General features: G+C 39.5%; 1 protein-coding gene across 1 annotated transcript in view; it reads right to left on the bottom strand.

Annotated features, from left to right (window-relative positions):
* LOC140478439 (uncharacterized) overlaps nt 1-16793 on the bottom strand; it is a 119161-nt gene extending 102368 nt beyond the window's left edge. The window contains exons 1-4 of the mRNA XM_072571703.1: nt 16622-16793; nt 6184-6344; nt 2990-3092; nt 1577-1759 (exon numbers count right to left, since the gene is read on the bottom strand). Coding sequence (XP_072427804.1) covers nt 1577-1759; nt 2990-3092; nt 6184-6344; nt 16622-16661 — 487 coding nt within the window. The 5' untranslated portion in view covers nt 16662-16793. The remainder of the gene's footprint in view (nt 1-1576; nt 1760-2989; nt 3093-6183; nt 6345-16621) is intronic.
* Between the last annotated feature and the right edge of the window lie 6483 nt (nt 16794-23276).

Here is a 23276-nt window from a genome sequence, read left to right as displayed (position 1 = left end):
AAAGTCAAAGACTATAATCCAGGTTGGATATGCTATTTAAAGCTTTAAAAATGTCAGTGTCTCATCACAAATACACACAGTTTAAATATTTGAAAAGAAGTAGGCTTTAAATGCATTAGTGATGTCAGGGACTGCGTAGGGTCTATTCTATTTGCTGTTAGATAAATAGACTGGCATGATATATGAGCAGAGAAAAGAGAAAGTAAAGGGCAAGAGAGGAGTAGAAGAATAAAGAAAAGTATGAAAAACTGAAATGGAAAGAAGAGGCAGAGAGGAGAAAGTGAAAAAAGAAGGATGCAAAAGGATTTACAAGGATGCTACTGGGGTTGGAGAGTCTGAGCTATAGATAGGTGCTGAATAGGCTGGGGCTATTTTCTCTGGATTCATCAGAGGCTGAGCGATGACCTTATAAAGGTTTTAAAATCATAAGGAGCATGGATAGGGTGAATAGCCAAGGTCTTTTTCTCAGCTTAGGGGAATACCAAAACTCCCCTATGTTTCAGGTAAGAGGTGAAAGATATAAAAGGGACCTAAGGGGTAAATTTTTCTCACAGAGGATGTTGCGTGTATGAAATGAGCTGCCAGAGGAAGTGATGGATACTGGCACAATTACAACATTTAAAAGGCATCCATTTGGGTACATGAATTGGAATGGTGAAAAATAAGACTAGATTAATTTAGGATATCTGGTCAGCATGGATGAGTTGGACTGAAGGATCTGTTTCCATGCTGTACATCTCTATAGTTTTAAGAGTATGAGAGAGCAAAAGGGAGGCAAGGGTAAGGGAAAAGGTAAGGACAGGAAGTAAAGAAAACATTTGGGCAGGAGGGAATTTCGAATGATTGAGTGACACAGGACTGGAATTATGCTAAGTGGACTCCTGAAACCCCAGCACAAATACTGGAGATGAACCTGTCTTTACTCGGCTAAAATCTTCCTGAAGAATCTAATGAACTGTAATATAGAGAATTTATTGATTTGAAACTCTTGCCCTCAGTACTGATTTCCATAATCCCAAAGGTTGAGGTAGTTTGCGTGTGGTTTCCTAGGTCAGATTTGGTGCCCATGCAGAATTGATAAGGGAGGGACTGAATGACTTGCTGTCACTTTCTAACTTGTAAAGTTGGCAAATGGGGACCTTTAATGCCCAGATGCTGATCTGAATTAACTTGAGACAGGCTTGACTTGGTCTTTCCAGATCAAAACAGGCTGTTTGAATGCACAACTGGGAAGTGAGGTCCTATGCCTGTTGTAGGGCTCCAACTGCCACTTTGAAAGAGAAACAAAGAGCACTCACACACCAGGTGGGAGTCCATCTCTTGACATATCCAGAAGATCAACTTATGAATCCAAAAGGGCTCATTGGAGGTATTACCAAAAAGATTATTACTTTGGGGTTTGTAATGTCGTTTGTGAAACCAAATATGGCTAATTCATTACGTGCTGACAGCATATTCAATCTGACTATCATTAACAATCTATTTCCAGTCAACACTGTTGTTTTAATTGATCTAGTTTGAATACAAACATTGAAAAGTTCCTAGCAAAAGAAAGCAAAGCCAGACATTACATTACATTTTTCAATGGGATCATCGATACTGAAACTTTCTCCAAAACGTTTCAGAATGGTGCCAACTGGGATATTCCATCCAGCAGATTTACCAAAACCAGTGTGGCATGACTTCTTGCCCTTCAACTGACTGATATCAAAGCCACTGCCTTTCTTTACCACTGCTACAGCATAGTAGCAGGATTCGCCTGTAACACACAAAATGCACTGTCAATAATTAGATCACAGCAATATCTTATTTCCACTTCATATCCAAGTATCTGCATCAACCACATTAATTCTTTATGGCATTTTTGCAATGAAATAATGTCAATCCCTGTTAAAATTCTGCAGAGGGATCACAGGTACCAAACTTGGCTAGCAGCTAATGGACTCTGCACCAGACAGGGTCATCCCCTCCCAGTCCAGGAACACTTCAGCGGTCAGGGACATTCAGCCTCGGATCTTTGGGTGACCACCCTCCAAGGTGGACTGTGGGATACTCAACAACGCAGAGTGGCTGAGCAGAGGGTGGTAGCCAAGTTCAATTCCTATGAGGATGGCTTCAACCAGGACCTGGGGTTCATGTCAAACTACAGGTGACCCCACTACACTATATACTCTCTCACATACACATGCACAAGCATACATACACACACACACACTCTAACATTCTCACACACTCACACAGACCCTCTCACATACACATGCTCCCTCTCAGACACATACACATACACCCTCCACACTCTCACCCACGCACAAACCCTTCTCACAGGTTTATACTCCATCACACTCATGCACACGTGCAAACACAACACTCTCTCACGCAGGGTCACACTCACACGCACACACTCATTCTCTCTTTGTCCTTCACATGTACCTCCCACACACGCACGCGCACACACACATATATATAAGTCTATGGGATGAATTTGCATTTGCAGAATTGTATTTGCAGATACATTCTATTTTTGCTCAAAAAGCACACAACCTGCAGGCAGTCAATCCAAATAACATTTTATAAATTCCTACTTTAGAAATAGAACCATTCTGACTCAAGATTGGGATACAGACAGACTCTAACTGCACACCTTTGATACATTGTCTGAGCTGAGATGTTAACCTTTTTTTACAAAACCTTAAGTTATCTCAAAAATGTGAAGTAATTCTGGGATTTACGTATTAATAATCCAAAACTTGGAACCCATTGTAAAAGATGAAAGACTTAACAACAATCTAGGTTTGTTCAATATATTGTATCAGTTGCATGCATGACACTGTGATCTATTGCTATAAAATCTGTGCCTTACGATCCTGCTCCACAGCCACCTGATGAAGGAACAGCACTCTGAAAGCAAGTGCTTCCAAATAAACCTAATGGACTATAACCTGGTGTTGTGTGATTTTTAGCTTTTTCCTTTTGAACAGCAAGCAATTACCTGTGACATTTTCAGCTGCAATAGGTTTCAGGCGTGGTTCAGGCAAGAGAGCTCCCTTGAAGATATCTCCAGCATCCACAGTTATAGCATCTGCTTCTCGATTCTGAGGATGAGAAAATGTACAGTAGTAATTGAAATTCACTGCAACTAATGGAGACTTTGCCTGCTTTTCCATCTAATTGTGTCAAATATTTTGTGAATCCTTCAATGAAATTGGTTAATCTAGGTCTGAAGGAGACAACAAGTATACATCCTCCAATTTTACACATGGCCCTCAGAATTCATGGAGATAGCAAAAATATTCTACCTTTAAAAACACATAATCACTGTACAGAAGAAGGTTATTTTCAACATTGTAGTTGATGTACATGAGAAACAGTATGAATTGCAACACTGGCCATGGGACATTGAGAGACTTTTGCCTATGCTGACATGATTCTTCTATGGTCACTAGTCCTGATGAATTGCTGATGAAGGGCTTATGCTCAAAACATCGACTGTCCTGCCACTGGGATGCTGCCTGACCGACTGTGCTTTTCCAGCGCTACACTCGACTCTGATCACCAGCATCTGCAGTCCTTACTTTCTCCCAGTTTCAATGATCAATATCCAGCAGGGGAACCTCAACCTCCATTCCCTGAAATGTTCTCTGGATCATTTCCAATTGACAAGTCAAAACATATCCTGCTTCTCATAATGTACCCGCTCATGAAACAGCTATGCACTATATTTCCCTGCATGGACTCAAAACAACTTCATTTCTCCCAATTTAGAATTGCTTGATTGAAATCCCAAATCAAATAAACATTCAGCATTTGTGCAGCTTTTTGATTAGTTCACAGAGCAAATCTATCATTATGAAGTGCTTCGAATGGCTAGTAATGGCACACATCAACTCCAGCCTCCCAGACTGCCTTGATCTGAGGCAATTCGCCACAATAGGTCCACAGCTGACAGAAGTCCCTGGCCCTACACTCATTCCTGGAACACCTACGTCAGGTTCCTGTTTATTGACTGTAGTTCTGCCTTCAACACTATAATTCCAACAAAATTTATCGCCAAACTCCGAGTCCCAGGAGTTGAAGAAGGGTCTAAAGAAGGGTCACTGGACCCGAGACGCTAACTCTGATTTCTCTCCACGGATGCTGCTCGACCGGCTGAGATTTGCCAGGAACTCCTGTTCTTGTTTCTGAAACCTAGGACTCTGCTCCCTCCTCTACAACGTCCTGACCTGCGAATCACAATCAGTAAAGATAGGCAACAAAACTTCCTCCATGATAATCCTTAACACTGGTGGCCCCAAGGCTGTGTGGTCAGTCTATACTACACTCCTTATAGATTCAAAATTATGGCCAAATTCAACTCTAATCCCTTTTACAAATTTGTTAATGACACCACCATTGTGGGCTGAATCTCAAACAACAATGAGACAGAGTACAGGAAGGATATTGACCGTTTAGTGGCTTTGTGGTGAAAACACAACAATCTCTCCCTCAATGTCAGCAAAATGGAGGAGCTGGTTATGGACTTCAGGAGGCTGTGTGGAGGACAAGCCCCTGTCTATATCAATGGTGCTGAAGTGGAGGTGGCCGAGAGCTTCAAGTTCCAAGCAGTAAGTATCACCAGTGATCTATCCTGGTCCACCCTGGTTGATGCTACAGTCAAGAAAACACACCAATGCCTCCAAGTCCTCAGAAAGTAAGGAAATTCAGCATGTCTAGAATGACTCTTACCGAATTTTACAGATGCATTCAGAAAGCATCTTATGCAGACACATCACAGCTTGGTATGACATTTGCTCCTGCCAAACCCGCAAGAAATTACAGAGTTGTGAACTCAGCCTAGGCATCTGCAGTCATTGTTTTTACTTTGTCATGAAAACCAGCCTTTCTTCTATTGACTCCATCTACACTTCCCGCTGACTCGGGAAAGCAGCCAACATAACCAAAGACCTCTCTCAACCCGGGTATACTCACTTCTACTTTTTTCCATTGGGCAGAAGATACAAAAGTTTGAAAACACATACCAACAGATTCAAAAACAGCTCCTTCTCTGCTGTTAACAGACTTTTGAATGAACCTCTCATATATATTAAAGTTAATCTTTCTCTGCAAATTCTCTGTAGCTGTAATTCTATTTTACTACATTGACGTTTTATGCAAGGTATGATTTGTCTGTTAGCAAAACAAAACTTTTCAATATATCTTTGAGTATGGAATAGTAATTATTCAAGTCAAAATGATGTGCTTCCTTATTCTGACCCCAGCACCTCTGCAGCATACCCCTTGCGTTAGCTTCATTTTTTGCAGATTTAAAATTTTCGAGGCAGCTTTGTGAAGTAACCAACATGCTGCAACAAAGATTGGGATTTCCTACGTTTTAGTTAAAGTATGGAAGTAGGCATCTGTGAGGATGAGGGAGCCCCACGCTACCAGTGAGATAACCTAATGGATCAAGTGGGAAACAAGCAATTACGTATTGATTATCAATCAATCAACCACCTAGCCAACCCGGCAAGCAAATATCCCCATTTTCCCCACAAAGAAGGTGGTCATTTCTGTTGATTGCTGGGAAGGCAGGAAATTGAGCTGGTGATAGGTTGAAATATAAGGGACCAGTTAGAATTGAGATGATGAGAAATTACTTTACTGAAACAGTTCTAAATCTTTGAAATTCTCTACACAGGGCTTGTGGGTACTCCATATATTTAAGACTGAGACAGACAGATTCTTGATCTTTCAAGGAAATGGGCAGTGGATGTGAAAGTGGACTTAAAGCCCAAAATCAGCATAATTGTACTGAATGGCAGGGCAAGCTCAAAAGGTCGTGCCCTCTACTTCTGATCTTTTCCTTATATTCGTGTGTAAATAATACATCCAATTTTATGTTACTATTTCAAGCCCATTTCGTAGCTGCTCAGCAGCAGTTGGATTTGCTTGACCTAATAAAATGCAGTAAAGGTCATGGTCAGTGAGAAAAATGCATACCGATAACCCAGTCAAATGGGTAGAGTCCCACAGTAAAATTCAGGACAGCACATTTGATTAATATAACTCTGCAATTTGTTTCAGGGTTTATAAAGTTTTTGTTTACTTAGATCGACCAAATCAATTCTTCATATTAGCCTGAGAATCCTGTAATAAAGTAATTAGACTACAATCTTACGTACAAGATCAAATAAAATTAAATCTTACCTTGATGGCACTCACACAGGTTTCAGGACTATCCTTCTGCACACATTTAAAGTTGGAGAAGCCTTCATTTACCATGTGGCTTTTTAAATCCTCGCATTTCCTTGTCTCGTGTGGAGAAACTGTACACCACTTGATGCTTATCTCAGCAGCAAATGAAAGGGCTTGATAAACCAAAAGAAAGTCAGATAATTGCACGGTGTGGAGAAAAAGCACAGCAGTTATGCGAAAGAGGCACATTAAGTATCGAGAGGAGTGAGATATACAGTAGATACTGAATAGAGATTTAATGGAGCAAAATAGTGCAAGATATGACTGCTTATAGAATAAAGGAAGATAACACAGCTATAACAAAGCAAGGAGGAAGAATGGCAATTATATGGTGAAGAGAGAATGTGAGGTGGGGTGAAAGAGTTAATAAAGGTGGTGTACAAGAAAGAAAAAAGTGAGTTTAAAGTTCCAATAGCACAGTGATTATAAATGAGAGAACAAATAGCGATTGCAAAGGAGATGCAGCTCATTGATTGTAAATAGACTGCACAGTGCTTATGGAAACATAGAAGATATGAGCAGGAGGAGGCTGTTCAGCCCTTCAAGCCTGCTCCACCATGCATCATAAACATGGCTGATTGTCCAACACATGAGTTGAAACCTGCTTTCTCCCGATAACTTTTGTTCCCAATTGTCCCATGTGCTATATCTAGCTGCCTCTTGAATACATTCAATGTTTTGGCATCATCTACATCCTGTGGAAAAGGCTTCCACAGGCTCACCACTCCTTGAGTGAAGAAATGGTTCCTCATCTCTGTCCTGACCGGTCCACCCTGAATCCTCAGAATATGACCACTGGTTCTGGATGCACCCACCATCGGGAACATCTACCGTGTTGAATCCTGTTAGAATTTTATAAGTCTCTATGAGATCCAAAGGGTAAAGCACAGAGATTGTAAGAATCAAACACGGTCATTGCGGAGGAGAGAGTACAGTGGTGATAAAGGGAAGGGAGGTCAGTGATAGTAAGTAAATTAATAACATGTAGTAAAAAAATGATGAATGAAATAAATAAATATTTTGCTTGTCTTCACTAGAGAGGACATAAAACACATTCCGGTAATCACCGTAAATTATGAGTTGGAAGAGAGCGAGGAACATGGTGAACATGTAATCACGAGGGAAGTAGTACTGTATAAACTAATGGAGCTGCGGGTTGACAGGACCGTGGTCTTAAAAATGGTGGCAAATGAAACAAGTGGATATATTGGCATTATTGTTCCAACATTCATTAGGTTCTGGAAATGTTCTATCAGTCTGGAAAGAGCTCCTCAATTGAAAAGGCGAGAGAGACAGAAAGCTATAGGCCTGTAAGCTTGATATCTATCATGATAAAAGTGTGGAATTAATCATTAAATAGTTACAACTGGACACATGGGAAATCTCAACAGAATCAGGAAGATTTTGTGAGAGGATAATGATGTTTAGCTATTGAATTGCATTTCTATGTGCAGTGTAGAAAGGGGAGCTTATAGGTTTAGTTTACTTTGACTTCCAGAAGGTATTTGACAAAGAGTCACACAAAAGGTTTTTGTACGTTGTAGGAGTTCATCATATATGGAAAAAACACAGCATTTTGATCCAAAGGGAAAAAGTGAGGAATTGTCACCTGCTCTTTAGTGCGTGATGATCCTGCTCCTTTAACAAGGGGTCATGCTATGCTAGGCTTTTTGCAAAAGGGGTTGTAAAGGCAGAGGTTCCAATATGTCGGGAAACACCTACTTAAGAAGGTTTTTCAGTCTTTCTTCAAAACACATGCACAATGAAAGAAAAGTGGCCAGTAATCCAGTGTTTAGTTGATTTGGTTTTAGCAAGCAGTCTGTTTGAAGTTGCAGGTCAAGTTATTAGCTGAGAACCCGGAGAAGCTGCTGGACCCAAAGAAATAGCTCATGCTGATCCTCTCACTCTCTGCAAAATCTCTCCTGAAAGAATTTGTGGTTGAATGCACATTTTTGTCAAGGGAGTGTTATGGGATGTTGCAGGCATTTGAAACAGCATCATTATGTTATGATAGTCAATTGGATTTTCAGATAAGTTAAGATGTTCTAAATTCTGTTCTGTTTTGTTCATGTTTCATTCAGTTGTCTGTAAATAAATTCTGTTTTGTTTAAAACTGAGTGGTTAGGCCAACTGCATCACTCCTGGAGTATCCACTTCACACCAACTAGAAAATTAAGGGTCTGGGCTACCTTCTTGAAATGTTTTGAGGGGGTCTGACCTGGTCCAAAACAAGTGAATAAGCCCTTTCACCTTGGATGGTCACAAACAGGTTAACTTAAGACAAAAAATCTCTTCCCTTGTGGATATCCTTCCCAGTTCCAATGTAATTATGTTTTAATAGAAGTCAATTTAACCAGTTTTCTTGGGTAAGAAAAAGAGTGGATTTATTAGTTCGTAAAACACAAGGAAAATAATAAAATGTAACAAACGTACACAGAATTGAAGTGAGAAGTGAAGAAACACATAACAGCATGAAAAAAGATCTTTAAGCTTGCATGTGAGGAGACACAGACTAATTCATATATCCTTTACTAACTTTTTTGTGTTTCTTCACTTCTTATTTCTATTCTGTGTATGGGTGTTACTTCCTATTCTTTCTCGCATTTTACTAATAGGTTCACTCTTTCTTCACAAAAGCCTGATTATGTTGACTCCCTTTAAAATATAAATACATTGTAACTGAGAAAGGTATCCACCAGGGAAGGGTCCCCTTGTGTTAAGCCTGTGACTCTCCGAGGTGGAGGGGGCAATGACAGAAGAGGGGGAGACAAGTCCTCTCTTTCTCATTTGGAAGCAAAATAATTTGGGAGTGCCCCATTTGAAATCACGCAAACCAAGGACTCCTGTCCAGGGATAGATATAAAATTATTTTTCCTCATACCTCCCCACTAGCCTACCAACAGCACTAGTGTAAATTTAGAAAACGCCTTAACATTACAAAAAGATAAATTGTTATCGCTAAAGCTCATAAAACCCTGATATTTGAAGAGCTATCAAATTTCAGAAAGCTAAGCTTGACAAGAAGACTGCAGACAAAATCCTGATAAAGAAATTGGAAAGTTCAGTAAGTGACAATAATTGCATAGCCTTTGACCTTTAATCAAATGATTTTAATGCAGTTTATTTTTTGAACATGTATGGGTTCAGAAAATATAAAACAGAGAGTAGAAACAGAGAGTAGTTATCTAGATTGAAGAAAGGTTTAAAAAAATGTTCTACAGGAATCAATTCTGGGATGGTTGCTCATTCACTACATGATTTAAGTCTAAAATTTTGCAGATGTCACACACAACTGCAGCTTATTGTAAATTCTGAGAAGAGATGCAATATAAGATCTATAAGATATAGGAGCAGAATTAAACCATTCATCCCTTCAAGTCTGCTCTACCATTTGATCGTGGCTGATATGTTTCTCAACCTCATTCTCCTGCCTTCTCCCTGTAACCCTTGATCCCCATACTCATCAAGAAGTCATCTACCTCTGTCTTAAATAGACTGAACGGCTTGGCCTCCACAGCCTTGTGCAGCAATGAGATCCACCGATTAACCACACTCTGGCTGAAGAAATTCCTCCTCAGTTCATTTCTAAAGGGTTGTCCCTTCACTTTGAAGCTCGAGTCCTAGTCTGCCTTACTCATGAGACATCTTCTCCACATGCACTCTATCCAGACTTCTTGGTATTCTGTAAGTTTCAGTCAGATGCCTCTATCCCTTTAAACTCCATCAAGTACAGAGCTAGAGTCCTCACTGCGCCTCATATGACAAACTTATCATCCCCAGGATCATTCTGCTAAATCTCCTCCAGACCTCCTCTAATGCCAGCATACCCTTCCTTGGATAGGAAATCCAAAACTGCTCACAATATTTCAAATACAGTCTGACCAGAGCCTTTATCAGCAGTACATCTCTGCTTTTGTATCCTAGCTCTCTTGAAATGAATGCTAACATTGCATTTGCTTTTCTAATTAACCTATATGTTAACCTTAAGAGAATCCTGAACTTTGATTCCTAAGTCCCTTTGTGCTTCAGACTTCTAAAAACTTTCCACTTTAAAAAATAGGCTATGTCTCTATTCTTCATACCAAAATGTGTAACCTCACACCTTCCCACATTGTATTCCATCCGTCACCTCCTTACCCAGTCTTCTAGCCTAAGTCTGCCTGCAGCTTCCCCCTTTCTCAATACAACCTGTCCCTCCACCCATCCCTGTGTCATCTGCAAACTTCGCAACAATGCTCTCAGTTCCTTCATCCAAATCATTAATGCAAAACATGAATAGCTGTGGTCCCAACATTGACGCCTGCAGAACTCCATTTGTCACCAGCTGCCATCTTGATAAAGATCCCTTTATCCCTATTCTCTGTCTTCTGTCAGTCAGCAAATCTTGTATTCATGCCTGTACTTTTCCCCTTATTTAGCAGCCTTCTGTGCGGCATCTTGTCAAAGGCCTTTTGGAAATTCAAATCGATCACGTCCACTCTGCTTTGCCTAACTTGCTCATTAACTCATCTAAGAATTCTAACAGATTTGTCAGGTGTGACCTCCCCTTGATGAAACCATGCTGACTCAGCCCTATTTTACCATGCATTTTCAAGTACTCCACAATCTCATCCTTAATAATGGACTCTAAAATCTTACCATAGACCAAAATCAAGCTAACCGGCCATAGTTTCCTGTCTTCTACTTTCCTCCATTTTTAAACAGGGGTGTGACATTAGCTATTTTCCACTCCTTTATGACTTCCCTGACAACCCCCAGTGATCCCTGAAAGATCACCACAATGCCTCTACAATCTCCTCAGCTATCTCCTTTAGAGTGCTGATCAGTAGTCTGGCCCAGGTGATTTATCTATGTTCTGAACTTTCAGCTTCCACAGCACCTTGTCCTTAGTGATGGCCGCCACACTCTCCTTTGTCCCTGACTCTCTTGAAGTTCTGGTGTGCTGTTGGTGTCTTCCACAGTGAAAACTGATGCAAAGTACCTATTCAATTCCTCAGCCATTTCTTTGTTCCCAATTACTACTTCTGCAGTCTCATTTTCCAAATTCTACTCTTGCCTCCCTCTTAATTTTAGGTATCGAGAAAAAACCTTGCAGCCTTCTTTTATATTACTAGGTAGTTTATTCTCATGTTTCATCTTCTGCCTCCTTATTGATTTTTTACTTATCCTCTGCTGGTTTTTAAAGGAGTCCCATTAATCTTCACCACATTGTAAGTGCCTTCTTTTGCTTCCCTTATCAGCCAAGTTTTCCTCATCCTCCCTTAGTATTTTTCTTCTTCTTTGAGATGAATTTCTGCTATGCCTCCAGATCTCCCCCAGAAACTCCTGCCATCACTGCTCCACCATCATCCCTGCTAGGCTCCTCTTCAAATGAACTCTGGCCAGCTCCTCCCTCATGTCTTTGTAGTTACCTTTACTCAGTTATAATACCATTACATCTGATTTGAGTTTCTCCCTCTCAAACTGCAGAGTAAATCCATCACATTGTGGTTACTGCCCCCAAGGGATTCTTTCACCTTAAGCTCCCTAATCAAGTCTGCATCATTACACCTCACCAAATCCAGAATTGCCTGTTCCCTTGTGGACTCTACCACAAGCTGCTCCAAAAAAAAACTCTCAGACATTCCACAAATTATTTTTCTTCAGATCCAATAACAACCTAATTTTCCTAGTCCATCTGCATATTTAAGTCCTCCATTATTATTGTAATAGTGTCTTTCTTACATGCCTTTTCTACCTTCTGATTTACTTTCCTCCCCACATCTTGTACATAACTCTCACTAGGATCTTTTTCTCTTTGCGTTCCTCAACTCTACTCTATGTCACTTGCTATTGATTTAATTTCATTTCTTACTACAAGGCAACGCTGCCCCTCTACCTGTCCTTTCGATTGGATGTGTATCCTTGGATATTTAGTTCCCAGCCCTGAACATCTTGCAGCTCTGTCTCTGTAATTCCCACAACATTGTGATTCCCACAACATTAGCTTTAGAAAAGCTAATATTCATACCTGGTATCATTAAAGCTAAATTTAGCAAAATGATTCTCTTCAAATGTACAGTTCTATTGCAATTTTTAATAAGAATGTAGTGTTTTCAGAATTATGTTGTTTTACATACTGCATACATTTAAGTACAACATCCTCAGTCCTGCATTGACTGCCCTCCCTTCTCATAGTTTTCCCTTATTGACTGTGCATGAGGTTAGATTCCTGACCCTTGCTCTATTCACTGTCCTAATACTTGTTCTGGAAACTTTAATAACTGCTGCTGAGCCCACCCCTCCCTTGAACCTTATCCAGAATTTTTCATGTATTATGAACATTGTACAAGAAGATATTAGAAAACTTGCAGAATAGGCAGCTAAATGTGGCTTTTAACTTTGATAAATGTGAGGTGAAACAATATGGGATGAGAAACAGAAAGACAACCGACATATTAGAAAGAAAGTAACATTGCAAAGGGATTTGGGGAAACAGATAAATAAAAGATTAAAAATCAAAAACACAGGTTGAAAAACAGTTAAAATTACTTCCAGAACACTGGAATTTTTCTAGGGATATAGAATTTAAATGTAGGGACCAGATGTATGTTTGGTCACTGAGCTGGAAGGTTCGTTTTCAGACGTTTCTTCACCATACTAGGTTACGTCATCAGTGAGCCTCCGGTGAAACACTGGTATTATGGCCCTCTTTCTATTTATATGCTTAGAGAAAATCTTCTCCAAACTCATTAAATGTAGTGAAATTATTTCAAACATGAATTGCACCTCAGCTGAGCTATATGCCATTTATAAATAGGACATGGCAGCATCAAGAAAAAATGCAAAAAGGAATTATTATAATAGCCCTGGAACTGAGAGATTAAAGATCTTTAGGATTTTGTTCTGCAGGAGGGAGCTGATATGGTGTTGACCTCATAGAGGCCATGAAAGGTTATGAATATGTTGGTCAGAGTAGATATTTCCATTTTAGGAAGAATCCACAATCAGGCCAATAAATACAAGATAGTTACAAATAAATTCAATAGGGAAATAAGGAGACATTTTTCTCACAAGAAAATAGTTAGAGTCTGGTACTTGCAACCATAGGAAGTGATTGATATAAGTAATTTAGAGCCATTTAAAAGAAAATTGGATAAGTACATTAGAAAGAAAGGAATAGAAAAATATGCAGAAAGGTTGAACTGAGGCTGATCGAATAGAGAGGGACTTGTAGGCAGTTCAGAACAATCAGGCTGAATGTTCTATTCCCGTCCTGTATATTTTTTGTGATTCTATTTAATTTGTCACTACAAAATGTAACTGCTGAAAAATGGGAATCCAATGTTGTTGAGAAACAATTGGTTGTTGAGAAAATAAATGCTATGTCCGGTGTGAGTAGTAAATTGCCATTGTGGCTGGTATATCTAGGGGTGTCATTAAACAAGTTATGCTGTATAATCAGTCAGTCATTGGCATCAAATGTACAAAACCAGTTATCAATCACTTAACCTGTGACACCAGCAATGCCCAGTAAAAGTACGTTTCCTAGTTGTCTGAAGTGGCAGAAGCTAAAGAAGTATACGTCTCTTTCATTTGGCTCTATCTCCGTTCTCAGTTTCTATAATTCTATGCATTTTGGTGTCTGAATCTTGTTTTGACTAGAAATTACTCTTGCCTTTATCACAAGCTGATAATTAGTCCATGTGTATGATTTTGCTTCATTATTCATTCACCTTTTGAACAGCAAACATGAATGATATGTGTACATTGAATGTCAGTCTATATTTGTCACCAAAAATAAATTATTTTTTTCGATATATGTGTGTACATTTATTTTATTCATTCAAGGAATATGTATCACTGGTTGGGCCAACCTTTGTTGCCCATCCCTATTTGCCCTAGAGATATCTAGTGGTAATTTGCTTCCTTGAATGCATCTCTTCATCCAATCTTTTGCAGGCCTAGAAATCCATTCATGCATTGGCACAAGGGTTAATCCCTCTACTTGAATTGAACACTGAAAGCCTAAGCTGATATTCCAATGCATTACAAATGATGCACTGTCGGAGGTGCTATTTTTCAGATAAACCAAGGTGGTCCTTCTGAAGTGGGTACAAAAGATCCCATGAGAAAAGCAGGAGAATTATAGCCAGAGTCAATATTTACCCCTCAATCAACAACCCTAAAGGGTTTCTCATCTCATCAACATATTGCTACTTGTAAGAACTTGTAGTGTTGAGATTGGCTGTTGCAACAGTGACTACACTACAAAGTGCATAATTAGGTGTAAAACACATTTGGGAACTTTTGAGTGGTGAAACCTGCAATATGAATGCATATCGCTTTGCTATAAACTGCTGGCTAAAAACTGGTGGGCCTGAGTCAAACCTGGCCTTGAGCCTAACTTAAGTGGTGAGCTGTCGGAACTTGCTGGTCAAAGGCAATTCACTGGTGAAGGGGATTCCAATTTCAAACAGTGTTTCCTGACAGTTTCTGACGGGAAATCGAAAGTAACATAAAATAGGCAGTCACCAGAAAAAGAGGGAGGGTAGTAGGTAGGATAATCAAGAAGAGGAGGTCATCAAGATGGAAAGGCAAATGAAGGGTGATTTAAGGGAGATAACTAGAGTGTGGACAATTAGGGAAGGGTTGGTAGTAGCAGCTCGTAAAGGAGGGGCAGGGGAAAGGTTGCTGACAGTAGCCCAGGATTTCTAAGGGAAGTTACAAAAACACTCCTGTACCTTCTGGCTCTAAGGATGTTCCTCTTTTTAAAAAAAAACTTACCTTTCTGGTGTGGCCCTTTTGAACACATCAACCTTATTTTCCTAAATACAGGCTGCATTCAGGCCAAATCAAGGTTCCAGGCATGAACTTTGAATGCCTTACTTTTGATTCTACCAACATATCACACTTCCTGTCCACTACATTCAAGATTTGTCCATCAAGTTAGCCAGTTGAAAAAAAATGAATGTGACACTGTCAATCCTTAAACAATTAGCTCTCCTTTACTTTCTCCATCTCATTTTTTAAATCTATAGGTTGCTTTTACAACTTGAGTCCCAGGCATAAAACTGACCATGAGCGTTGAGTTTTCCTGCTAGAAATTCCCCAATTGTGTTTTGAATTCCAGAGAAATGAGAGCTGAGTGATTTCTATGATGTGTAGTCAATCTTGAAACATTGGCATTCCTACCGAAAACTCCACCCTATAAGTCTTAGGCCTGTGTGTCTGCACTTTGGAGCCTATCACTATGTGGCCATTTAATTGGAGAGGGGTATGAGCTGTTGAGTGCAGAAGTGGCAAATGTATGGCCTTTGTTTTTAAATCTGGGATGCATGACTTTCACACACCATAGAGATTTATCCATGACCCCAGCTGGCTTTCGGGCTTCGGTATCATTTAAAAGTTCTCTGACAAAATGAGCACCATACTCAGCATGGAAATCCTAACAATACCGCCTGCCATAAACTAGCTCCATTACAAATTATGGAATGTTTCTTTAGGATACTTTTCCTCAATATTGTTACATGCTTCAAGTAAAAATCTGGACTTCACTACAATCAGAAAGTAGTGGACATTTTGCAAGTCAATCCTTAGACCCAGGGTTAGGAGGTTAAAAGGTGCAATATGTCAGAGTGTATATTTATGGCATTGATATATACCACACTTTCATAACCAGGTCATAAAACAAGGAATACAGATTAAAGAGAAGCAAGGAGGTAGAAGTTGGGAAGGCATATCTCTAGTAAATTTAGCATGACTATGTCTATGTTAACAATGTTATAAAGAAAAATCTAAATCTCTGAATGTTTCTTTTCCCTGCATCTCTAATTCTGCATTTCTGTCTATACCTACACACTTCAGTAAGTGCATTCTTTCTATAATTATGTTACACAGAACAAGGCACAGTTATCTTGTTCAGTTGCATTTTACTAAGTGTGATAATATATTGACACTAAAAAAACAACTATAACTGATTTTGAAAACTTTCATTCTATATTATAGTTGTTAACAGTCTAATTATACTTTAAATAACTTCAGCCAGAATCTACAAAGTCTATTTCCCAAATACATTTACTGGGACTCATTGTCAAATTATAAGTAAAGAATTAAGACTTTTTATATCTTTCCTGCCACTCACTTTAACAGCAATATTTTGACATTCATTTTTAAGCCTATCCTCTCAGTTGCAAGTGATCTTTTTATAATTGATGATACTTTTAAAATCCCTAGTGAATTTACCATGGATCTTTTTCCATGATAAAAACCTGCCCTCAGTTGAATCTGAATTAGGGCAAATTTTATCTCAAAACAAAAGTTAAAAATAAATGTATTTAAAAATAAATGATACATTTGGGAAAGCTGACTTCAGATAAATTCTCTTAGAACAGTTAAGTTTAATACTCACAAATAATTCCCAAGAGCAAAGCAGCATGCAGAGAAGTCATCTTGCCAAACTGTGGATTGAAGAACAGAGGAGTGGGACTTCTGTCACAAACCAGCGAAGGCTTGTGATAGGATTTCTGTGCTCTCTGTCTCCTTTATAATGTCTAGAAATGACTACGTGAGCAGAATGATAGATAAGACTGTCATTGGTTTGTTTGGGTTCTATTTCACAAGAGGATTTACCAAAACTCAGCCTACTTCTGATATACTCAAATAAAACTTTGTTAACCTAACACTATTGCAGAAAAAGAAGTGGGGTCGCAAGCATTTGTTTGCCTATTGCTTAAATCAGAAAAATCAGACAGTCCTTAAAAGTAATATTGTATGGGCATTCAAATAAATTATTTTCCATTACTCACATTTTCTGTATTTCAATCTGAGCTGATTTCACCTTTATCTGAACTTGTTGCTTGGTCTTAAAAGCTTTTTGTTTTGTTTAATTTATTCAGTTACTCATTTTATTCACATTTACTAATTTTCCTCTGTCTTTAGTGAAGTTCAAAGTTCACTTAATCATCAGTTTAGAACTTATTTATTTAGTTTGCAAATAGATTTCTCTCTCATTTTCCACAAATCGTTCCTTCCTTCATTTTGCCTTGTTTCCATCTCTCTGTTTTTCTTCTCGGGGCTCTCATTTCCAGTACTGACAAAAAGTAACTCTGCATGTATTGTGTGTCCTTGGGACATGGGCTCCAACCAAACTCATAGCATTGAGAAGAAACATTGAGAAGAAACATAAGCCCTTGATGAAGGGCTTACGCCCAAAATGTCGATTCTCCTCCCCCTTGGATGCTGCCTAACCTGCTGTGCTTTTCCAGCACCACACTCTAGACTCTGATCTCCAGCATCTGCAGTCCTCACTTTCTCCTCCAGAACACATTTAGTTCCCATAAATAATACTGTGGCAGTGACAAGGTAATCGTTTCTATCATATTGTTTGGGATAAACTATTAACCAGGCTGTCTGCTTGGGCTTCCTCTGGGCATTCTGCTTTCCTCCCACAGTCCAAAGATGTGTAGGTTAGGTGGACTGGCCATGCTAAATTGCCCATAGTGTCCAGGGATGTGCAGGCTAGATGGGTTAGTCATGGGAAAAGCAGGACAACAGTGTTTGGGTAGAGGGGGTGAGTCCACTCTTCGGAGGGTAAGGTGGACTCGATGGGCTGAATGGCCCGTTTCCACATTACTCCTGTATGTAGTGCACTGACCAGTGGGAATGAAAATGCCAGGCACTTCCTTCGCTACCCTGTGTGCGTGTGACTCTACTTTCAAGGGACTACGGACCTGCATCCCAGGGGCTCTTTGTTCAGTAACAATCCCCAGGACCCTACTATTACAACTTGCCTTGCCAGGGTGTAGCACCTCAGATTTGCCTAGGTTGGACTCCATCTGTCACTCCTTGGCCCATCTGATCAAAATACCCTTGTACTCTGGGACAACTCTCTTCACTGTCTCCTACACCACTAATTTTGTTGTCATCTGCAAGCTTACTCACCGTTTCTCCTATATTCACATCCAACTAATTTATATAAATGACAAAAAGCTATTGACCCAGCACTGACCCTTAAGTCTAACTGCTGGTCACAGGCCTCCAGTCTGAAAAGCTACCCTCCACCACCATGCTCTCTCTCTTACCTTCAAGCCAATTTTGTATCTGAGTGGCTAGCTCTCCCTGGATTCCACGTGATCTAACCTTGCTAACCAATCTACTATGCTTAACCTTGTTGAATGCCTTGCTAAAGTCCATATAGAAATGCTCACTATTCTGTCTTCATCAATCTTCTTTATCACTTCTTCAAAGAATTCAAATCAAGTTAAAGAGACATGATTTCCTATGCACAAAGCCATGCTGACTATCCCTAATCAGTTTTTGCCCTTTCAAATATATGCAAATCCTGTCGCTCAAAATCCCCTTCATCAACTTACCCTCCTCACCGATCTATAGTTCTATGTCTTTTCCTTACCACTTTTCTTAAATAATGGAACCACATTAGCCACACTTTAGTCTTCCAGTACTTCACCCATTGCTATCAATGATATAAATATTTCAGCAAGAGGCCCATCAATCACTTCCCTAGCTTCCCATAACGTCCTGAGCTACACCTGATCAGGTCCCAAGGACTTATCTACCTTTATGCATTTGAAGACATCTAGCACTTTCTCCTGTGTAATATTGACACTTCCAACATATCACTATTTATTTCTCTAAGTTCTCTAGCTTCCATATCCTCCTCCACTGTAAATACTGGCATAGAAAAGATTGAAAGGGATATGCGCCAAATATAGGCAAATGGAACTAGTTTAATTTGGGAAACTTGGTCAGCATGGACAAGTTGCACTGAAGAGTCTGTTTCCATGCTGTATGATTCTATAACTCTATATAGAGATTCTATGACAGTTCCCCTGTTACACTTCAGAATAGTGACATGAATCTTTTACATCCACCTGAGGATACATAATGTCTCAGGTTCACATTTAATCCAAAAGACAGCTGCTCCAACAATGCACTCTCCTTCAGTGTTATGTGTTGGAGTGTCAGCCATGTTGTACGTGCTCAGTTCCTGTGTGGAACTTTAACCCAGAGTTTCCTGACACAGAGATCAGAGTACTACCACGTTGAGCTACTGCTGATACATAACTTATATCGGACATTGCCACAACTAATTTGGGAGTGAACGGTGAAGCAACATTTTGGAGTATTTGAAAGGAAAACTTTGGTCTGTAACTGGTGATACGCCTGACGTACAAATATGTAAAGGGGCATTATAGATGGAGGAGAAAGTGAGGACTGCAGATGCTGGAGATCAGAGCTGAAAATGCGTTGCTAGAAAAGCGCAGCAGGTCAGGCAGCATCCAAGGAACAGGAGAATCGACATTTCGGGCATCAGCCCTTCATTATAGATGGAACATGGTCAGGATCCAACATTACCTAATCTGTGAGCGTTTCATGTTGACTCAGTTTCAAAGTTTCAAATTTCTTGTTAGTCACATGAAAAGAAAGAAAACAGTTAAAAAAAATATTTGCAATAATGAAGAATCAAATGGTTAAAAGTGGTTGGAGCAAGGCTTGCAAAGAGATTACAAAAGCCTGAAAGAGAAATCCAGAAACCTAATACAGGTTTTCGCAACTTTTCAACTGCTGTTGCAAGGTAAACATTTTCTCACTGAAATATTGCAATGTTAGAAAGGCATAAAACTTCAGTGTAACAGTAAGCACTTACAAATCAACATTAACTTCATGATTCCCACTCATTGAGTTGGACTTTGTCTGGCCAGGGTTTCAAAATCAGTATTTTGACTTTTTAATTCATGTTGTCTTTGGAATGTAAATCAAAGACACATATTTTCTCTTCCTTTAAAGTTTCTCAGTAATAAGGGGACTGAGGAGGTTGCATGTGTTAGAAGCCATTAATTGTTTGGTTAATAAGCGTTAGTTATTTTACAGGCAAGGACTAACATTAATCTGCTCTACATTTTGCTGATAAAATAAGTGGTGAAACCAAAGCAGACAGGATCAATTCCTGCTCTATCTGAATTAATCATTGAATAAGATATGCAGCTACTTGGAAAAGTCCACAACCTATGACTGAGTAGAACTTTACAGGAGGGCTGAGCAAATGCAATTGATCTAAAGTTTCTGTATCTCACCACGGTATATGGTTCCAATGTTGCCCAAACCACTACCAATCAATATAGCACTAGTTAGGTAAAGAATAAAGTCTCCTTTACACTGTTTCATCAAGTATTTTCAGGTCATGAACAGCATGGTATTGATAGAGAGTTAACAAATTGTGATCATCAAGGTCCCGTATGCCCATATGATCTGACTCTGCAGAACGTAATTAGTGCCTAGACACCCAGGAGCATATGCAGTGGTAGTGATATCCCATTAACATATTGATGCAAAGGATAATAACTAGCATGTACCTAAAAATGAAAAATAAGTATATTGGATAAGAAAAAGTGTTTTACAAAGTATGATTTCTGTTTCGATTTGTAAAAGCTGGCAACAGCAGCGACTGCAAGAACACAGCTCCTCCTGGCACTCGGTGCTGTCTGCGGTGGTAAAGCTTCTCCAGTAATCGGAAGCAGTGAGGGCAGCCTCAGTATTTCCCATCAGTGATCAATATGTGGCTGACCGAGACTCCAGGCTGTAGTTAGGCCTGAGTGCCTGCTCCAAATACCATTATGGAGATAAGGCTTAGTCTTTAAGATCAGGTCATTTCTTTTTTTACCTTTTGGCTCTCTTCTGTTTCTGTTTTTTGATTAATTCTGGTTTTGTAACCAACATCGTGCCAGAGAATGGCAATTTTGTGTACACTTTTACTGTACTCATGCATTCCTACACTTAGTTAAGAATCACACAACACCAGGTTATAGTCTAACAGGTTTATTTGGAAGCACTAGCTTTTGGAGTGCCACTACTTCATCAGGTGAAGGAGCAGCACTCTGAAACCTAGTACTTCCAAATAAACCTGTTGGACCATAACCTGATGTTGTGTGATTTTTAAACTTTGTCACCCCAGTCCAACACTGGCACCTTCAAGTCATTCCTACACTTAAGTACATGTGATAATAAAATGTAACTCTAAGTCTGGGTGTTAGTATATACCCTGGAAGAGTTTGTTTTCTTTATTCATTCATAGAGATGAGGATATCACTGACCAGGCAGCATTTAATGCCAATCCCAAATTGTCCAGAGGGCATTTAGGAGTCAACCACATTGCTGTGGGTCTGGAGTCACATGTAGGCCAGACCAAGTAAGGATGACAGTTTCCTTCACTAAATGACACTAGTGAACCAGATGGGTTCTTCCAACATTCAACAATGGATTCATAGCCAGCACTAGACCCCAAATTCCAGATATTTTTAATGAATTCAAATTCTACCATTTGATGGGATTCAAATCCAGATCGCCAAACATTATCTGGGTCAACAATCCAGTGATAATACCACTAGGCCATCACTTCCCTTGCAGCAGTGAAATCCGCTTCTTTTGAGCTGCTCATGGGTGCTGACTTTTGCAGCCACCACTGTCCAGGTTGCTATTGTTAGTCAGTTTGGCCTTGTGTTACTATCCATAGGGAAAAGTACTTAAGAAGGGTTACACCCAAAACATTGACTTCTCCACCTCCTGATGCTGCCTGGCTTGCTGTGTTCTTCCAGCCTTCTGTTTGTCTACTCTAGCGTGTATGGAATGAGCTGCCAAAGGAGATGGTGGAGGCTGGTACAATTACAACATTTAAAACAATTGGATGGGTATATGAATAGGATGGGTTTAGAGGGATATGGGCCAAATGCTGGCAAATGGAATGAGATTAGGTTAGGCTGGCATGTATGAGTTGGACCGAAGGGTTTGTTTCCATGCTGCACATCTCTATGACTCCATGACTCTATGAGTAGGCCATTCAATATGATCATGGCTGATCATCTGACCCCATACCCTGTTTCCACTTTTATCCCATACTCTTTGATCTCTTTAGCCCCAAGAGCTATGAATATCTTCAAGAAGAAGATAGATAATGTTTTGACTTTAACAACTTTCTATGGCAGAGAATTCCACAAACTCACCACTCTCTGATTGAAGAAATTTCTCTCCATCTCTGTCTTAAACCCAGTACCCCAAGATTCTGAACCCTTAGTCATCGGGAATATCCTTCCTGCATTTACCCTGTTTAATCCTGTTACAATGAAAGAGTGTTCTACAAATTGATCCCAAGATTATCTGCCCTGGGTTTACACTGTAGAAATGGCCTTTTAGCTTCAACTTTGTACCCATTCCTCTAAGTGTTTGCCAATAACTATGAGGAGATGCAGTTTGGTTAATCTATAGGTATGAGAATAACTGGGTCTGAAGAGCTATATGAAGGTACTAAAGCAAGGGAAAATATTAAAACATGCTCTTTGTGACTCGTGTGATAGGTATAACCTGTCACGTTTCATGCTACATGTGTTTTTGGCTAATAACTGTAAAATGTACACCTTGGGTATGTCTGCAGTCTGCCAAGCACCTCATCACCATAACTAGGTAGTAGTGCACTGAACAATCATGTCAAATGCTTTCGTAAGTCTGTGATTATCACCCAAATCCTTTTTAACGCTAATCTTTTATCAAACAGTTCTGACATATAGCCACAGCTGTGTTGTTTTTTGTCAAGAAAGATCCTTGAACTTTCAGTTTTGAAATGACAGCAGAGGAGAGAAAGATCTGTCATATTAGATGATTATCTCCAGGCTCAAACCAACTTTTAAAAGTATATGACACAGTTTATTTATTGTACTTTATTGATATAATTTCAAAGTCATCACTGTGTGAAGCTAACTACAATTCCTCAATACATAGCACCCTTGAGCTTTTCATTCCACTTGATATATCAGTTCAAAGCTATTGGTGGGTAGGTTGCATAGTGTGAAACAGTGGATAGGCCTAAGTTCACAATACTGATGATCATGATGCTTAACTATGGGCTAGTGCATCAACAAAGCATATGTTTTGTATAAAACAATGGTTTTAGTTGAAGGCTTTTAATAGAAGGTAAGGGTTTTTTTTCAATATTTATTCAATCGCTCTTGGCAATTTAAAGCAGAGGGGATTGAGGCTAGGGCAGTTGCATGCTC

Source organism: Chiloscyllium punctatum, chromosome 6 (genome assembly GCF_047496795.1).
Source record: "Chiloscyllium punctatum isolate Juve2018m chromosome 6, sChiPun1.3, whole genome shotgun sequence".
Classification (NCBI taxonomy): Eukaryota; Metazoa; Chordata; class Chondrichthyes; order Orectolobiformes; family Hemiscylliidae; genus Chiloscyllium; species Chiloscyllium punctatum.
Note: the sequence above shows the minus strand (reverse complement) of the source record. Positions and strands in the feature narration are given on the sequence as shown.